At 38.3% G+C, this 16112-nt stretch overlaps 1 protein-coding gene across 1 annotated transcript in view; it reads right to left on the bottom strand.

Annotated features, from left to right (window-relative positions):
- Positions 1–469: 469 nt before the first annotated feature.
- Positions 470–16112, bottom strand: part of CROCC2 (ciliary rootlet coiled-coil, rootletin family member 2) — a 101166-nt gene continuing 85523 nt past the window's right edge. The window contains 5 exon segments of the mRNA XM_032224820.1: positions 470–1578; positions 4211–4390; positions 6098–6225; positions 14026–14179; positions 15389–15829. Of these exon segments, the coding sequence (XP_032080711.1) occupies positions 1495–1578; positions 4211–4390; positions 6098–6225; positions 14026–14179; positions 15389–15829 (987 nt within the window). The 3' untranslated portion in view covers positions 470–1494.

Below are 16112 nucleotides of genomic sequence, written 5' to 3' on the forward strand. Positions count from 1 at the left end.
TCATAGTAGATGAATACATTTGGATCTTACTTTGTAATACAAGTATGACGCACTGTATGGGATTCAATTTGGACAGTGGGTCCTTTATGCTGTGTTTAATCAAGAAAGAGATTAACGCAATAGGGAGTTATAGGGGAGCTATTTTAACTGTTGTAGCAAGAATACTTTAATAAAGAGATTTGGGCATATCAGAAGGACAAACAGATTGTTTTGCCACAAGTTTTATTGGCTACTGTTCACATCATCAGATGCATGAAGTGATCCTCAGCCGGCTTGACAGCTTATACTATAATAAATCTGCCACAAAACTTTCTGCTGTTAAAAGTTGTCCACATTTCAGGGCTACATCTTAAATATTGCCTATTGCAAACCAGTGGAAACATACTGTATACCTCATTTCTGTATAAAATAATGAAAACTACTTTCCTCAATTTAGGAAATGTGTTTTTACATCTTTATTTTACTCTCTGGCAACATACATTCTCCAACTAGATTTGGAAAATCAAATATTTGTAAGGAAAAAATGTGAAACAATGATAACAGGTGATGTTTACAGCAACTCCAAGATGGCTTCTTGTCATTCCCAGGGAAACCAATGTTCAATTCCAGAAGGGATTTCTTGGAGCCTGTCAGCTGGCAGAGTGGGTGGATGTCAAATGTTAACACTTTGACATATTTGGAGTCCAGCATGTCATAAAATGACTTAGGTTTGAATTAATCTCAGCCACCTGCCACCATGAAAATGGCTCGATGTTCATACTCACAGCAAACGATTTGATCAATTCTTGGGTGTTGTTTTCACTATCCTTCCTAATTTCTCTATACGGCCTTATAAATTTGGTGCCAGCAGAACTGTGATTTTGTACGATGCACAGGTTAATAGTGACACCGAGTGACTGCAGCCAAATAGCCGCCACATGTATAGCTATGCAGGAAGAGGAAGTTATAATTTTGCACAGTGCATCAAACAATATTTGCCAGCAGGAGGGGAAAAATAATCTGACAACTGATGGAAATGCAGAGATATATAAATAGCAGGGTGCTCCTAGCAGGCACCTGGAATTTCAAAGTTTGTACAGCCAGTACTGAAAGTTCCAAGAGATCATGCAGGGATACACTACCCCAAGACCCAAACAAATGAGAATTCCCTCCCTGTCAGATGTTCTAAATGAATTAGTTAAGCACTGGTGCCCTGGCTTTCAAGCATCTTAAAGAGAACAGCTGCCCGCACAGCAGGGTTTCCCTTGGCAATTTGCTGCCTAGTTATTTGGTATCTTTACTGTGCCTTCCAAGTGTTCAGAGTATGTGCTATTTGGGTGGAGAAATACTGCATGCCAGCATTGATTGTCTTGGATCTCCAATTTCTCTGACTGTGCTTCCGTTGAGTGCCCTAATGCAAGAAATGAATGAATCCAAATCTTGAGTGTAAGGATCATGCTGAAGGATGGATCTGCTTTTGGGCCATCTGAGATCCAGGTGCAATGTTTGAATCATTCATTTTACTGTATGAAGCACCTGGCTCAGATACACCTGCCGTCTTCTCACTTCTTGATCCAATTGCTCTTTCAGAGAATTCACCTGCAAAAACATAAGCACAGGCAAAGATAAATACCAATAGATAATTTAATGCAGAGTTCTGACTTCAATTGTAACCAGTATCAGGCTCATCAGAGTGGCATAAAGAGTTTTTGGGACAAATCATCCTTCTTGCTACATTCTTCTAGTGTAGTGTTTCTCAACCTTGGCGACTTTAAGTCCTGGGGACTTAAAGTTGCTGCTAGCTGGGGGATTCTGGGAGTTGAAGTCCCCAGGACTTAAAGTCACCAAGGTTGAGAAACACTGTTCTAGTGTTTAAAGTTTTCTGATTTTGACCTAACAAACCTGGTAAGTATTAAAACTGAGACATAGCAACTAGGCCATAGTTACTGTGTGTGGTTCATGATCATAATGAGGATTAAGATTCAGTTCTCACTGTCCTAAACACTTCATCTTCACATTTGTTGAGTTTCCAGAAATCAAAATCGTAGAGACGGCATAAGCACTATCTTCAATTGTTTAATTAACATCCTTAATTGTTTTCTACAACTTCATCCCATCCTTTCTTCACTTCTAAAAATTATGAATGAGAGAGCTTCAGATAGGAAATTATAGTAATTTGTTTATAAGTATTTAGACATAGTAAATAAAGATTCTCCTATTTTATTCCCTGTTGCTAATTATCTTGGATTATGATTAGGAGGTAGTCAGGGACGTGCAGTCAGGGGAGGCAGGGCCTCACCACTGTCAACATGAAAAGAAAAAAAAGTTATCATGAAAAGAAAAAAAGTGTAAAAGGAAAAAGGCTGAAGTAGTTGCTGCCAGAGTCACAGTGGATGACTCTCCTTAGTGCTTAACTGTGTAAAAAAGCCTCTACAAAAGTGTCCTCTACAGGGGGCGGCAGGAGAACGAGGTGCCTCATTTAGTCTGACTTTATGAGCACTCGAGCAGAGCTAAGCAAGGGTTAAAAGTCAAAAAATTCCTTATGTAGATGAGGCATGTGGTTCTCTCACCTCCTGTAGAGGGCGGTTTTTAGAGACTTTTTAGAGGCTCTGGGATCAACTAGCTCAGTCTGACCTCAGAGCTCATGCCTTTCTCCTTTTACATTTTTTTTTCTTTTCATGATGGCAGGCAAGAGCAGATTTGAAACAGCTGGAAAAGGTGCATGTGTGGGGAGGGGGGAGGAATTCAAAAAGTTTGATTGCATGCAGAGCCACGTTGCCTTTTCAAACACACACACACACACACACACACACACACACACACACACACACACAAAACCTGGATAAAGTATATAAGCCCAGCTTCACTGATTACAAGTTTGAAAAGGCAACGTGGCTCCACCTGCAATCAAAGGCTCGGATCGGAAGGCAGCAGGGGAAGGGGGGCGTATGGCAGAGGAGCTGCTTTCAAGCCATTGGAAAATATATCCAATCCAACTTCTGTGTTTGTGTTTGTTTGAGAGAGGAGGGAGGGAGGGAGGGAGGGAGAGAGGAAGGAAGGAGGGGGAGGGAGAAGAAAAAGAATGAAGGAAAACTTATTTCGCAAGGGGGAAAAATGCTGTCGCTTTAAATCGGAACTGAGCATGCCTGGCTGTGGAATTCTGGGAATTGAAGTCCACAAGTATAAAAAAAATTGAAACCCCTGTGTCAGTGCCTCACCAGCTATAAACCTCACCGCAAGTCACTGGAGGTAGTGCTGATCAAATACTGTATGATCAAGCTAAAAAAGAGCATAAATTCAGATTTGGATTTACTCTAGTACAATGTGGGAGGAAATTTTATACCTTTTCTTTCTTTGGAAATGACTCAAGTATTGTGAATATTAAAATACTCACAAACCTTCTGAATGCCAATACATTGATGCGTCTGGTTTAGGATCGCCAAACACAATCATATCAAGTACAGTTACAGTTCCTATTGCAAGACATTCTTATGCTGAGCACAGATCCAAATTGAACTTTGCACCCCTCCATCAATTTCTTGTTATTTTATTTCTCTCCTTCCTAATTTTATCCTAGAAGCCCTCACTTATTTCATAGATTGGCTGGGTTCTTTATATGCATTCATAAACTATAACATAGTTTGTTTGGTTTTATCTTAAGTTCACGTGTAAACCCAGTAACTTAGTTTTATGACATAAACCAGCCACTATGACATGTTCAAATGATGATGAAGACAAATATGATTTAGAAGAATACGTTTTGCTCATTGAACTGAAGCTTGTTTAACCAAAAGTTATTGAATAAACTACAATCATCCATCCATCCATCCATCCATCCATCCATCCATCCATCCATCCATCCATCCATTTGTTACACTAATAGAATTTCCTAAACTCAAATACTTAAAAGAGTTTTATTGTTCATCTAGAAAATCCAATGGACAGAATATTTTTTTCTGCCCTGCTTTAAGATATTTGGACTGATGTTCATTCAGAGGAATTTGAAAAAAACAACAACCTTTTTTCTCCTTTGATGTCTTCACTAGTTTGTCTTTGAACGAACCAAATCTTTGGGATTTTCTTCATTCTTTCAACCACTATCCCAACTCATACAAACATGAGAAGCTTATATAAACCTTTCAATGTGCATGTCAGTATCTATTTACAGATTTTAGACATCAACAGAATAAGATTATTAAGAAAAGCTACTCCGTCTACACCTATATTGTACCTGTTCTTCGAAATTTTTCACCCTTTGCCGATGGCTTCGTTCCTGGGATTGCAATGTCCGTTCAGCTTGGAGCTGAGCACTGCGTAGTCTTTCTGCTTCTAGTTCCATGTCTAGCTGATGTTGTGATGTCAGTTCCATCAGTTGCTGGGCATGTGTTTGTTCCAGCTCTGAAATCTGGACCTAGAATGAGTGCAAAAAAAATACAGCCTAGATTCATGGGGCTGTGATGTTGAACATGTTGGTAAAGTTGGCTTCCAGAGTTTCATAACTGCAGGGGTTAGCAATGTTTTTGCTTTTTGTTGAAGGTGGCATGTCTTCATAGGTAGCAATAGCAATAGCACTTAGACTTATATACCACTTCACAGTGCTTTACAGCAATCTCTGGGAGGCTTACAGTGTCAGCATATTGCCCCCAACAATCCGGGTCCTTATTTTACCAACCTTGGAAGGATGGAAGGCTGTATCAACCTTGAGTCTATCAGGATCGAATTTCAGACTGTGGGCAGAGTTTGGCTACAATACTGCATTCTAACCACTGTGCCACAAGGTACAGGTAGTCGTTGACTTATTCCCCTCTTGATTGTGTGTCTGTTGGTTATTTTAAATGCTTGTATTTGTAGTTCTTGTGTTTCCCTTCCCCTCTTGGGTTTGTGAGCCGCCCTGAGTCCCGCTGGGAATAGGGCGGCATATAAATAAAACGAAACCTGAAACCTGAACAATTGAACCCAACACCTCTGTTATGTGAGACATTTCTTAAGTGCATTTTGCTCCATTTTACGACTTTTGTTGCCACAGTTTGTTATGTGAATCAGTTAAGTTAGTAATACAGTTCTGGCTTCCCCATTGACTCTGCTTGTCAGAAGGTTACAAAAGGTGATCGCACGACCTTGGGACACTGCAACTGTCATGAATATGAACCAGTTGCCAAGCATCTGAATTTTGATCATGTGACTATGGGGATGCTGCAATGTCGTAAGTATGAAAACAGTCATAAGTCACTTTTTCATTCCCAACGTAACCTTGAACAGTCACTAAATGAAGTGCTATAAGTTGAGGACTACCTGTACTCTGTTAACATGATAGCCTAACCTGAAGCAAGTGGTGGGTGGGGCTAAAGGATCTTTTTTTCCTCAGATAATTCCTTTTCTTTTCTTTTTTTTTTCTGATTCTTCTCCTGTTTTCTTAAAATTATTTTTCTTTCTTTTTTTCAGGCAGCAGCTAAGGAGAAGGGCATGTTCACCATGAGCCTAAACTGGTCTCTTGTGGCAGAAGACGACCTACATTAATAGGCATTGTATTTTCTTCTCTCAATTATCTACATGGGCTGGATTTTGTAATCTGTGTCTCCATGTCAGATCTTAGAGCATTTGGAGAACAAAAAAAAAGCATAACTGGAACTTGTTTAGCTGGTTTCCTCTTGCCATTCAATATAATTCACCAGAATGAATATTAATCTCCACCAAATATCCCCCAAAACACACAGACAATTCTTTGCTTGCCAGTTGCTCATGGATTTCATCTCACCCTGTCTTTATAATTTAGTTTATAATAATTAGAAACATTATTTATTCTCTTCTGCAGTACAATATGATCCAAGAGCTTTTAAAGAAATTGAGTGTTAGGTATGAGCATTGGCTCCTTTCTCCTCTAATTATTGTGCTTGAAGCAACTGCGAAGAGGTGATAAAAAGTAAATTATGCTGTTCATCAACATACCAGCCAAAGGGTGGATGGGCTGTTAGAACAAGCTATGCTTCTCAGACTAGCAAATAAGAATGCAGAAGCACACATCATTTTTTTTTATTTTATTTTACAAAGCTCTCTGTAGCACTACTTTATGAATAATTAATCTGTCTAGTAACCTTTCAGTTCAATAAGCCCAACAAACCTGCAGGTGTTCATTTTGCATCATGATGTCTTCCATCTCCTGCTGTAGGCTACTCACAGATCGATCCAGCTGTCCTCTCATCTGACTGAGTCTAAAAGTATCATCTTCTTTCCCAAATTTTTCACGCTCTGCCTACAAAAACGACACCAAAATCCCTTATTCAAAGATAATGTTAAATTAGGAATTATTTGGTTCTTGCTTGGTACAGTCTGTGAACATAATTTTGAGATACTTTTTATGAACTATAATTTGTGGCTTAACATTGGTGTGAGTCAAACCAATCGAACCCAGTATCTGTACTCAACCATGTGCTGCTTTCATATACTTTAGCTTTATTTTGGCACTAGAATCATACACATTGATCATACACATGCGGTAAGCCAGACAGCTAGTACATAAGCTTACTTTTCTTAAAGAGGAAAAAAGGAAAATTTTGGAAAAAGGCCTTGTGTTTCTGTAGGATGCATCCCTTAAATCTAGATTCATATCTGTTGAGATAGGTTTAGTAAATGTAGTAAATGTAGAACAATTGTATGTGGGCTTCCAAACTTCAGAGTATTGCAGAAAAGAGAAGGTTTTTTTAAATATCTCTTTGCAATAATCTAATAGTTGGATTTTTGCAATACACATGGTAGCTCTAATAAATAATGTAAGAGGTAACCATATACCTACCAGTACAGATAACACCATTATAATGGAAAAGTGTGTGGCATCCTACCTCACCCTTAATTTTGCATTAGTTCAACAATACTGAGCCGTGATCCAAAGTGGGGGGAGCGGAGAAAAAGCACCCTCCCAATGTTGCAAAATATATTTGCCAAACTTAAAGAGGCATAGAGGGAAAGAATTGAATTGGCTGTGAGTTGCAAGAGTTAATGGATATACTACTATGCAAGATGAAAAAACTTCCAAATAACATCTTGCAGGAAGGGATCTTCTGTCCCTTTAAGACTCACTAGAAGAAAATGTTAAATAGAGGAGAGAGAGGTAAAATCCAGAATAAATACATGGCCAAAATCCAGAATAAATAAATGGTCACATCCGGATTTCCCCTCTGGAGACATCAATAAAGAGTTTTATGAGGTTGATATGAATTACCTTCGCTGGCCTGATGTTCTGGAACTCATTAACTAGAATCTACCCTTTCTTCAACCCAGGGAAAGAGGTTTTGCATTGGGGAATTCTGGGGCACAATACATATGGCTATTTTATGCTTGCAGAGATAAATGCTTGTAACATTATTTTGCCATAACAGACAAATAGCACATTCGTCACCCTCTTCAATTCTCCAGCTAGAAAAATCTACTAAGAACAATAAATAATTTCCAACAAATGCCTGGACTGACCCTTTCTATCGCTTCTGGAGGGACTTGGCAAGAACATTTTTAACCCTTTCTAGGATACTCACAATAGCTAGAATAGAATTATCATGGCTACAGAGACAGTTCAGAATTTTTTAAAATAAAAACCTTGCACATAAAGCATAGGAAAAAATCACAAGAACTTCCAGTTCAAATTTTTAAAGAAAAAAAAGTAAGTCAAAAACCCTTAAATTAGCACATATGACAAAATAAATTCATCAGGTTTCTATTTTAAAAAATAAGCCAATATGAAGCATAGCACTAAGGAATATCTATGACTTGTTCTGCATGGCACTCTGTTTATTTTGGCTTAGCCTGTGAAATTGGACCATTGGTTAATAAGTAGTTTGCATTCTTGTTCTTTAAAATTTATTCTAAACATCATGATATGTAATTTGCCTTCCAGTCTTTGGACCCAGAGAATGCAAGAACAGCTGCAAAATCGGAGAGGGATTTCCTCCTTCTGAAAGGGACACGAAAGGGAGTCCTACATTTTTTTAAAAATAAGTCAAAATAATAACAGCCCCATCAAACAAGTACTGTCAACTTGGTCATTTGTTGAAGAAGTAATTAGAGACAGGTGATCGATCTCACAAATAACTTGGCTTTATGCTATGAAGGGTTTTATAGGTGATGAGCAGTACTTTCTGCTGGGAGCATGTGCAGTGTGCAGAACAGGAGTGTTACATGGTTTGATGGTGTAGTATTGCAAACTGTCAGGAGTCATTGTGTGTGAGTTTGGCAGCCATGTGTTTAATGAAAGAATAAAATAATAATAAAATGAAATAAAATATGCCACTGCATCCCAGACCAGCTGCAACTTCCAAGAGGTGTTCAAAGGTAACCCTATGTAGAACAGATAACAGTCGTTCACATTGTAGGCAATCAAAGTGCAGGACCTCTTGGTTCAATAAAGGGCACAATTGGCACATAAGATGTGAAGTGGAAAGGCCCTTCAGCCATAGTACCACCTGCCTCTCAAGCAGGAGTCAGGAGTCTAGAAAATTCTCAGCTATAAATCTCAGAGGTATTGCACACCAGCTATACCTCCTAGAGGAAGGCTAATCCATTCTGTGGCAAAAATAAGTCCCTGCCTGTGAGTAGTCCCAAAATTTACAGCTACTTAAATGCCAGTGATGAAGCTGAGCCTGTTCCTCCCAGTCCACACCCTATTCTTCAGGCACTGAAACACACCTTGATAATATTACTTGGTAGGTTCAGGCAGAGATGCAGAATTAAATGTCATTAGCATACAGTGATGATACCTAATCTTTTACCTTCATATGACTTCACCTAGCAGTGTCAGGTAGATATTTAAAAAAAAATCTGGAGAGACAAGAGAACCCTGTGGAATCCCACACATCTTACACGTTTAGGGCTATTCTTCTCTATCACAACCAACAAGGAACCAATGCTGGAGGTAGGAGAAAATACACTGCAATACTGTGTCTCCCATATTCATCTCCCTAAACTAGTCCAGAAAGATTCTACAATTAATGGCATCAAAGGCTATGAGATGTAAAGAAGAGACAAAATCAATACACCTGCCTCCATTCTGATCCCTCCAAATCGGTGGTGGGATTCAAATAATTTAACAAGTTCTCTGCCCTAATGATTTCTTCCAACAACCAGTTCACCAAACTGCCCAGAAAGGTAACAACCTGTTCTCCCAAACTGGTGCGAACCGGCTGAATCCCACTACTGCTCCAAATGTTATCAGTAAGCGCAACTATTGCTGCCTCAGTATGATAACCAGGTCTGCTTCTTTTAGTGTCCTCTCAGTCTAAAGTATCAAAAGATATCTATAAGATATGTGGTAAGAATAACTGTCACTACATAGAATAGACAGGTAGAGACTGACAGGCCGTATAATGAACACCAAATGACAGATGACAAGATGAAAGCAACACATGGTCAGGCTCAACCATAGTTTCAACTGGGAAACTCTCAAACCAAAGCAAATCCAAAAAATGCTAAGGACTTCCTGGAAGCTTGGCATTCAGATAAATCAGCCATCAATGCACATGTAAAATGAAGGCTACTTACATATCATTTAAAAGACACAATCCAAATCCTAAGAAGGAAATAAACATCCTTGATTCTATTGATCACACTTTGCGATAAATAAGTGGTTTTTGGGTTGCAGTTTGGGCACTCGGTCTCTAAAAGGTTCATCTTCACTGGCCTAGAACATATCCGCAACAGCAGCCAACCCTGAAGATGAGCATGAAGTATCAGATATAGGCAGGGATGGTATTAACTTACCTTCCCTACCCTACCGGTTCACAAATGTGAGTGGTTGCGCATCGGCCTTCCGCACATGCACTTTGCCTAAAAAAGGGGCTTAAATGGGATGCTGTAGAGCGAGAGTGAGTGGGCGGGCCCACCCACGATTTCTGCTACTGGTTCAGGCAAATCGATCAGAACCAGCAGAATACTATCTCTGGATATAGGGAAGAAACATTACCATTATCAAGGAACCATAAAGGAGGAAGCCACACTCCAACCAAGAGTGGCAGGGCAAGCTAATATACTATATATAAACAACCAGGAAGCCCCATTGCCCCACATTGATAATGTTAACTAGTTGAGTCTGTAAGGAAACAATCTAACTAGGAGAGCATAAAGAAATCAACTGTGACATCATAAGTTACATTACTGTATAAGATGCACCGGAGTATAAGCACACCCAGGTTTTGAAGAGGCAATTTTTTAAAAAAAGTAGGTAGGTAGATAGAGGGATAGAGAGGGATAGAAAGACAGAAAAATACAGTAGGTAGGTAGGGAGAGAGAGAGTAGTTAGGTAGGTATGTATATATGTGTGTATATATATATATATATGTATGTGTGTGTATATATATATATATATGTATATGTATATGTATATGTATATGTATATGTGTATGTATGTATGTATGTATGTATGTATGTATGTATGTGTGTGTGTGTGTATATATATATATATATCTATATATCTATCTATCTATCTATCTATCTATCTATCTATCTATCATCTATCTATCTATCTATCTATCTATCTATCTATCTATCTATATATATATATATATATATATATATGATAGACAGACAGACAGACAGACAGACAGAAATATAGTAGGTAGGTAGGTAGAGAGAGTGTAGATAGGTAGGTTGGTAGGTAGAGGGATAGAGAGAGAAAAATAGAGAAAAATACAGTAGATAGGTGGGAAGAGTAAGAGTAAGTAGGTATATAAGTAGATAGATAGAGAGAGATACAGACATACAGTAGGTAGGTAGATAGAGAGAAATTGTAGATAGATACGTAGAGGGATAGAGAGAGAGAATAGAGAGAAAGAGAGAAATACAGTAGATAGGTACATAGGGAGAGAGAGAGTAGGTAGGTTGGTAGGTAGAGAGATAGAGAAAAATAGAGAGAAATACAGTAGATAGGTAGGGGGAGAGAGAGAAGGTACGTAGGTATATAGGTAGATAGAGGGGGGAGAGAGAAATACAGTAGGTAGGTAGGTAGGGAGGTAGGGAGAGAGAGAGAGAGAAGGGGGGGGGGAGAGTAGGTAGGTAGGTAGGTAGGTAGGTAGATGTTTCCAGGGGTATTTATCCATGTGCTGGAGAAGGAAATCGCTGAAAACCTGTAGCACCTAAAACTTTGTTTCTGCTGGCATAGCACTTGACCAATGTAATTCTCATCAATCACTCTAATTAAACAGCTTTTTGAAAGGGGAAAAAAAGGTTTTGCACTCAGCAAACCTTCTCCAAACAGCCCGTTTTTTGTGAAAACGGGCCCATTTGTTTTCAAATAAAAGGCATGAATAGCCTTGGAGGGGCTTGCAGAGTGCTCCTGGGAGGTGGGGTGGGGGCAAAAATGAGCAAAAAATGGCCCTTTTTTTGCAAAAACGGGCTGTTCTTTTTGTCAAAAAATTTCATGCATAGCCTTATGGAGGCTTGTAGAGTGCTGCTGGGTGCTGGAAGGGCAAAAAAACGCCTGTCTTTTGCTCATTTCTGTCCTCTCCAGCCTCCGGGAGCTGTCTGAAAGCCTCCATAAGGCTATGCATGGTCATTTTGGTGAAGGGGGCGGGGCTTCAGGAGGCAAAAAATGCTGTATCCGGTGTATAAGATGCCCCCAGATTTTCAGCCTCTTTTTAGGGGAAAAAAGGTGCGTCTTATACTCCAAAAATATGGTATTTGCTATTAGAATAAAAATTGCTAGCAATTATGAACAGACGACTAGAGCAGGGCTGGGGCTAAAATCTGATGTGAATAGACAATTGAATGAAAGTGTCATGCGTAACCTTATCCTTTTGCAGAATTAAACAGTGCCTCTGGATTTGTTCCACTTGATTTTTTGTTTGTTTATGCATTCAATTCAGAGTGAGGTATCACCACCTTGAGATGATGTATTTGTGTAGCCATGTACAATGGTTTATATAAATGTATCAGGGTCTGCATTCATACATCATGCTAGATGATAGGTTTGGTTTTATCTTAGCATGTTGCATAAACAAGGCATTGCTTAGCATGATTTGTCACAAAGCCAAAAACAGAGCTACAATGAAGGAAATCATTGACATCATGCCTTACATCACGGACAGCCAACATGTGCCTCTGAACAGGTTATTGACCATAATTCCCCAACAATTCTAATTTAGATGACCAGAAATGTAAATAAGAGCTACATACTAATATCTGTTTCTCTATATAACAATCTATCTCAGCAAATTCACAGTGAAAGTTTGATATCCCAATACACAAAATTCCTGATGTCTTACTATACCTTGCAATTACTCCTGCAGACAGTTATATATTCAAACAACCCTTGCCTAATTAAAAAAATGAGGAAATGCTATATGTTCCACAGATTTATTGGCATTAGAGTAGAAAATGGGACAAGAAATATCTACAAAGGTAGATATAACCTTTTTTAAAGAGCTATATGTGGAATGTACAAGGGTCACTTAGAAGAAGCTCCATTAATTTCAGTGGAAGGTTCTGCTGGATGGTTTGTATTATACATTTCCATTGCTAGTGCTAATTAGGCTAATCCAAAAGTGCCTCTGTTGATATCAAACATGTGTGACAAATGAGTTCTGTGAATTTGAACTAGTGCCTTGATGCTGTATGTTAGTTACTTCTCTGAACAGACAAGGAAAGCAGATAACTAAAGATTTACATATGTAAGTGAAATCTGAAACTTCACTTTAAGGACGAATAGTGTGTGCATTATTTAGATTACATTCAAGAACATCAGAGCAGTAATCATCTATGCAAAAACAAAGATTGCAAATGTTTTCATTTCCCAGGAAGAATAGAAATTCTATTCAAGCATAAAAAGTTTTCTTTTTAAAACCTTTCTGTTTAAAACAATACAAAATGTTTCACATTTTATAACAAATTTTATCTTTTTATTTCTGAAATTGATATGCTGCTCAGTTTCAAGAATGACTTTGAGTGGCTTAATATGATGCCAAAGACAATTATGTAGAATTTAGGTAGAAAAGAAAGAAAAGAAAAATAACCAAACCCCAAACCCTAATGACAATCAATATTGTTTGTCAATAGGGATATTGTCAATAAGGGATGCAAATAGGAATATCGTGTTTTTTAAATTGCTTGTTGCTATATTATAGTGCTTAAGAATAAAATGAATAATGAAGAATAACTCACTTTGTGCACTATGCCTTCAGCAGAAATATATGTCACATGCAGATGTCCGTCTTACTTTTAGCAGCAATTTTCTTTTTGTTAGGGCACTAAACATATAATCCTATAGAAATAATTATTATGTGCAATTTTTCCTTTTCCTTTTGTATATTGTAAATTGTATGTGTTATGTTATATTTTACAATGGTAATAAAAAGCATTAGTTATTAATAATGCTGTAATGCAGAGACTGCATTTAAAAAGAACCTAATAACTTCTGAAGAATTATCAGGTTACATCTGTTTGCTTTACTACCTGAACAATTCAAAAAAAGAAGCATATCCAGGACAAACCCCGAGAAAAGAAAATTGTGGAACGCTTTTGCCAATCCTCTCTGGGCCTTGCTTCTCTAAGATGAGAAATATCCACAATTCTTGACAAAAAAAATTGTGAAAAATTTAAAGTTGCTTTTCCTCCAAGAAACGTAGATCAGAACCTAAGGAAAAAATATTTTTTCAGTGCAGGAGATGCTCTTTGAGCTGGGAGAAGTTAACTATGAAGAGTAAAGAAAGGTATGATACAGTGAAATGTTAGATAAAAGAATTTGGGGAGTGTAGTTTGTTTGTTTCTTTTAAAAGTACTGGTAAGTTTTCCTCTGGTTGAATATTTCAACAGTGAAAATAAGAGCCCACAATAAATTCTGAAATACAAATATAACTCGTAAAAGTGCACAGCATTAGAGAAGAAGGTTCTGCCATTTGTCAACAATGACGGCACGTGCACTTTTCAAAGGGAGTCTTTCTGTGACACTTGGTTTACTACATAATCCATATAACAATTAAGGATGGACTCCCACTTGGCTTGAAATTGATTCAAGATAACATGGAGCCATAAGATCATTTTGTTAAATTAATCCTTCTCTCCCATCATCACTTACTTCATGGAGATGGTGCTTCTGCTTCTCCAGATTTCTGTACTGTAGTTCCATATCAGCAAGCCGATTTTGTAACAAATGTACTGTATTAGTCAAGCTGTGATTCTGCCTCTTGCTATCTGACAATTCCTGTCGCATGGAGTCAAAGCGATCCTGGAAAAAACATTATTATTATTGTTGTTGTTGTTGTTGTTATTATTATTATTATTATTATTATGTCAATCTTTGGTGAGAGTCACAGCCTTTGGGGCTGGTTGGTAGCTCAACAACTCGAGTCCTAACCAAGGATCTAGGAACTGTTAAGGTAACGTCGGAGGATATAAGCGTTTTTTTGTAGAATCAGAATGTTCAAGTCAGCTAAATTTAGAATTGCTCCAAGGGCTCCAATTACAATCGGGACAACACACGATTTCTTTTTCCACAGTCGCTCAACTTCAATTTGTGAGTCCTGGTACTTTGTGATTTTTTATTGCTGTTTATCTTCAATTTGTGCATCACCAGGTACTGCAATGTCAATGAACCATACATCATCATCATTATCATCATCATCATTACTATTATTATAGAAATGAAATCTGCTGAAAGAATAATTCAAGGACATTGGTTAAATAATACAATGTTGCAGTAGTGGCCATTTCTATGATTAAAAATAATCTGGCAAGCCAGCCTGCCCCTTCCATTGCTTCCATTCCAGCTCAGAGCATCAGAAAGGAACAAAGTGTACTACAATAAGTAATGGAAAGTATGCCTTTTTTCTTTAAACTTATTCTTTCAGAAATGATTAGGAACACACAAAATTGCCTTTAATTAGTCAGATCTTTAACCCATCAAGTTTATAACTGCTTATACTGATGACAGCAACTCTGGAAGTTTCAGGCAGAGGACTAGCTGTATCAGAAGACACTGAGAACTAAATGTGGGTCAATATGCATGCAAAGTACATCCTCTATTACATACCTTCCTGGATATTTTAAAAGTTAGTAATCACCGTTTATGGTTTAAGATAAAGCACATTAGCAAGACATATGAATTTGGGTTATTGGAGAAAAAAGAGCCATGGTATCAATGAAATTTTAAAGGGACATTACAAGTAGGAGATGCTGCAGGGGGCTTACCCAAATGAATTTGGATTCTGATATCAGCTGATTCATTTAAATACTTTGGAACATGGCTTTTCTTTTTCTCCAAAGAAAGCAGGACACTTGTAACAGATACCCAGTATTGGAATGAGACTGATTTGCATAGCACAATTTTGCTGGAGTTTTGCATAGCACAATTTTGCTGGAGTTTAGAAAGTAAGATGCTTAATTGAGATGTATAGGCAAGGAAGACCGATTGTTTGGAACAACTGGGTTTTCCTACCTGGAGTAGTCGACGGTCTTGCTCTGCAGCTGTCAGGGCCTTTTGGAGTTGTGAAATGTTCTCCTGCAGGGAGGACGTTCCAGCCGTAGCACTGGAGAGTGCTTGAGACAGAGTTTGCACCCTGTCTTTAAAGTGACTTTCAGTGCCTTCAGTCCTGGCTAGTGAATGAGTCAAGTGGTCAAGCTCTCGCTGCAGTAGTGCAGTTTTGTTCTCCCTGTCTCCTAACTGGCATCGAAGTTCCTGGATTTGCCCAAGTAGGGACTGGATCTCTTCATCCCTTGAAGTCAAGCTCATCTGTGTTCGTTGTAAGTCTCCTTCGACAGCTCTGTTGCTCAGTTCCAGTTTGGTGGCCCTGCTCTCCGCTGCTTCTAGAACTTCTTTTAGCTTCCATTTTTCTGTTTCCAGTTTGGTTTCCTTGGTTTTAAAAGCTTTGACTTTCTCCTGTAATGTAAAAACATTTTGAATACCACAAGCACGGGGGAAGACCAGCTAAGAGGAGGACAAACTTTGTGGACTAGCTACCAAAGTCAGGTGACATTAGAGTCTTACTACAAAAATATCACAGTAGCATCCTAAAATGCAAAAGTTAGAAGAATCTTTAGGTCCTGTCAATGCCTCCACTCCTGGGAAACATATCTAAAGAGGCACATTACTACTTCAGACTAAATTATGGGAACATCTTATATCTAGGAGTGCTACTATAAATGTCACCTAAAGCCTCATT

Source organism: Thamnophis elegans, chromosome 10 (assembly GCF_009769535.1).
Source record: "Thamnophis elegans isolate rThaEle1 chromosome 10, rThaEle1.pri, whole genome shotgun sequence".
NCBI lineage: Eukaryota > Metazoa > Chordata > Lepidosauria > Squamata > Colubridae > Thamnophis > Thamnophis elegans.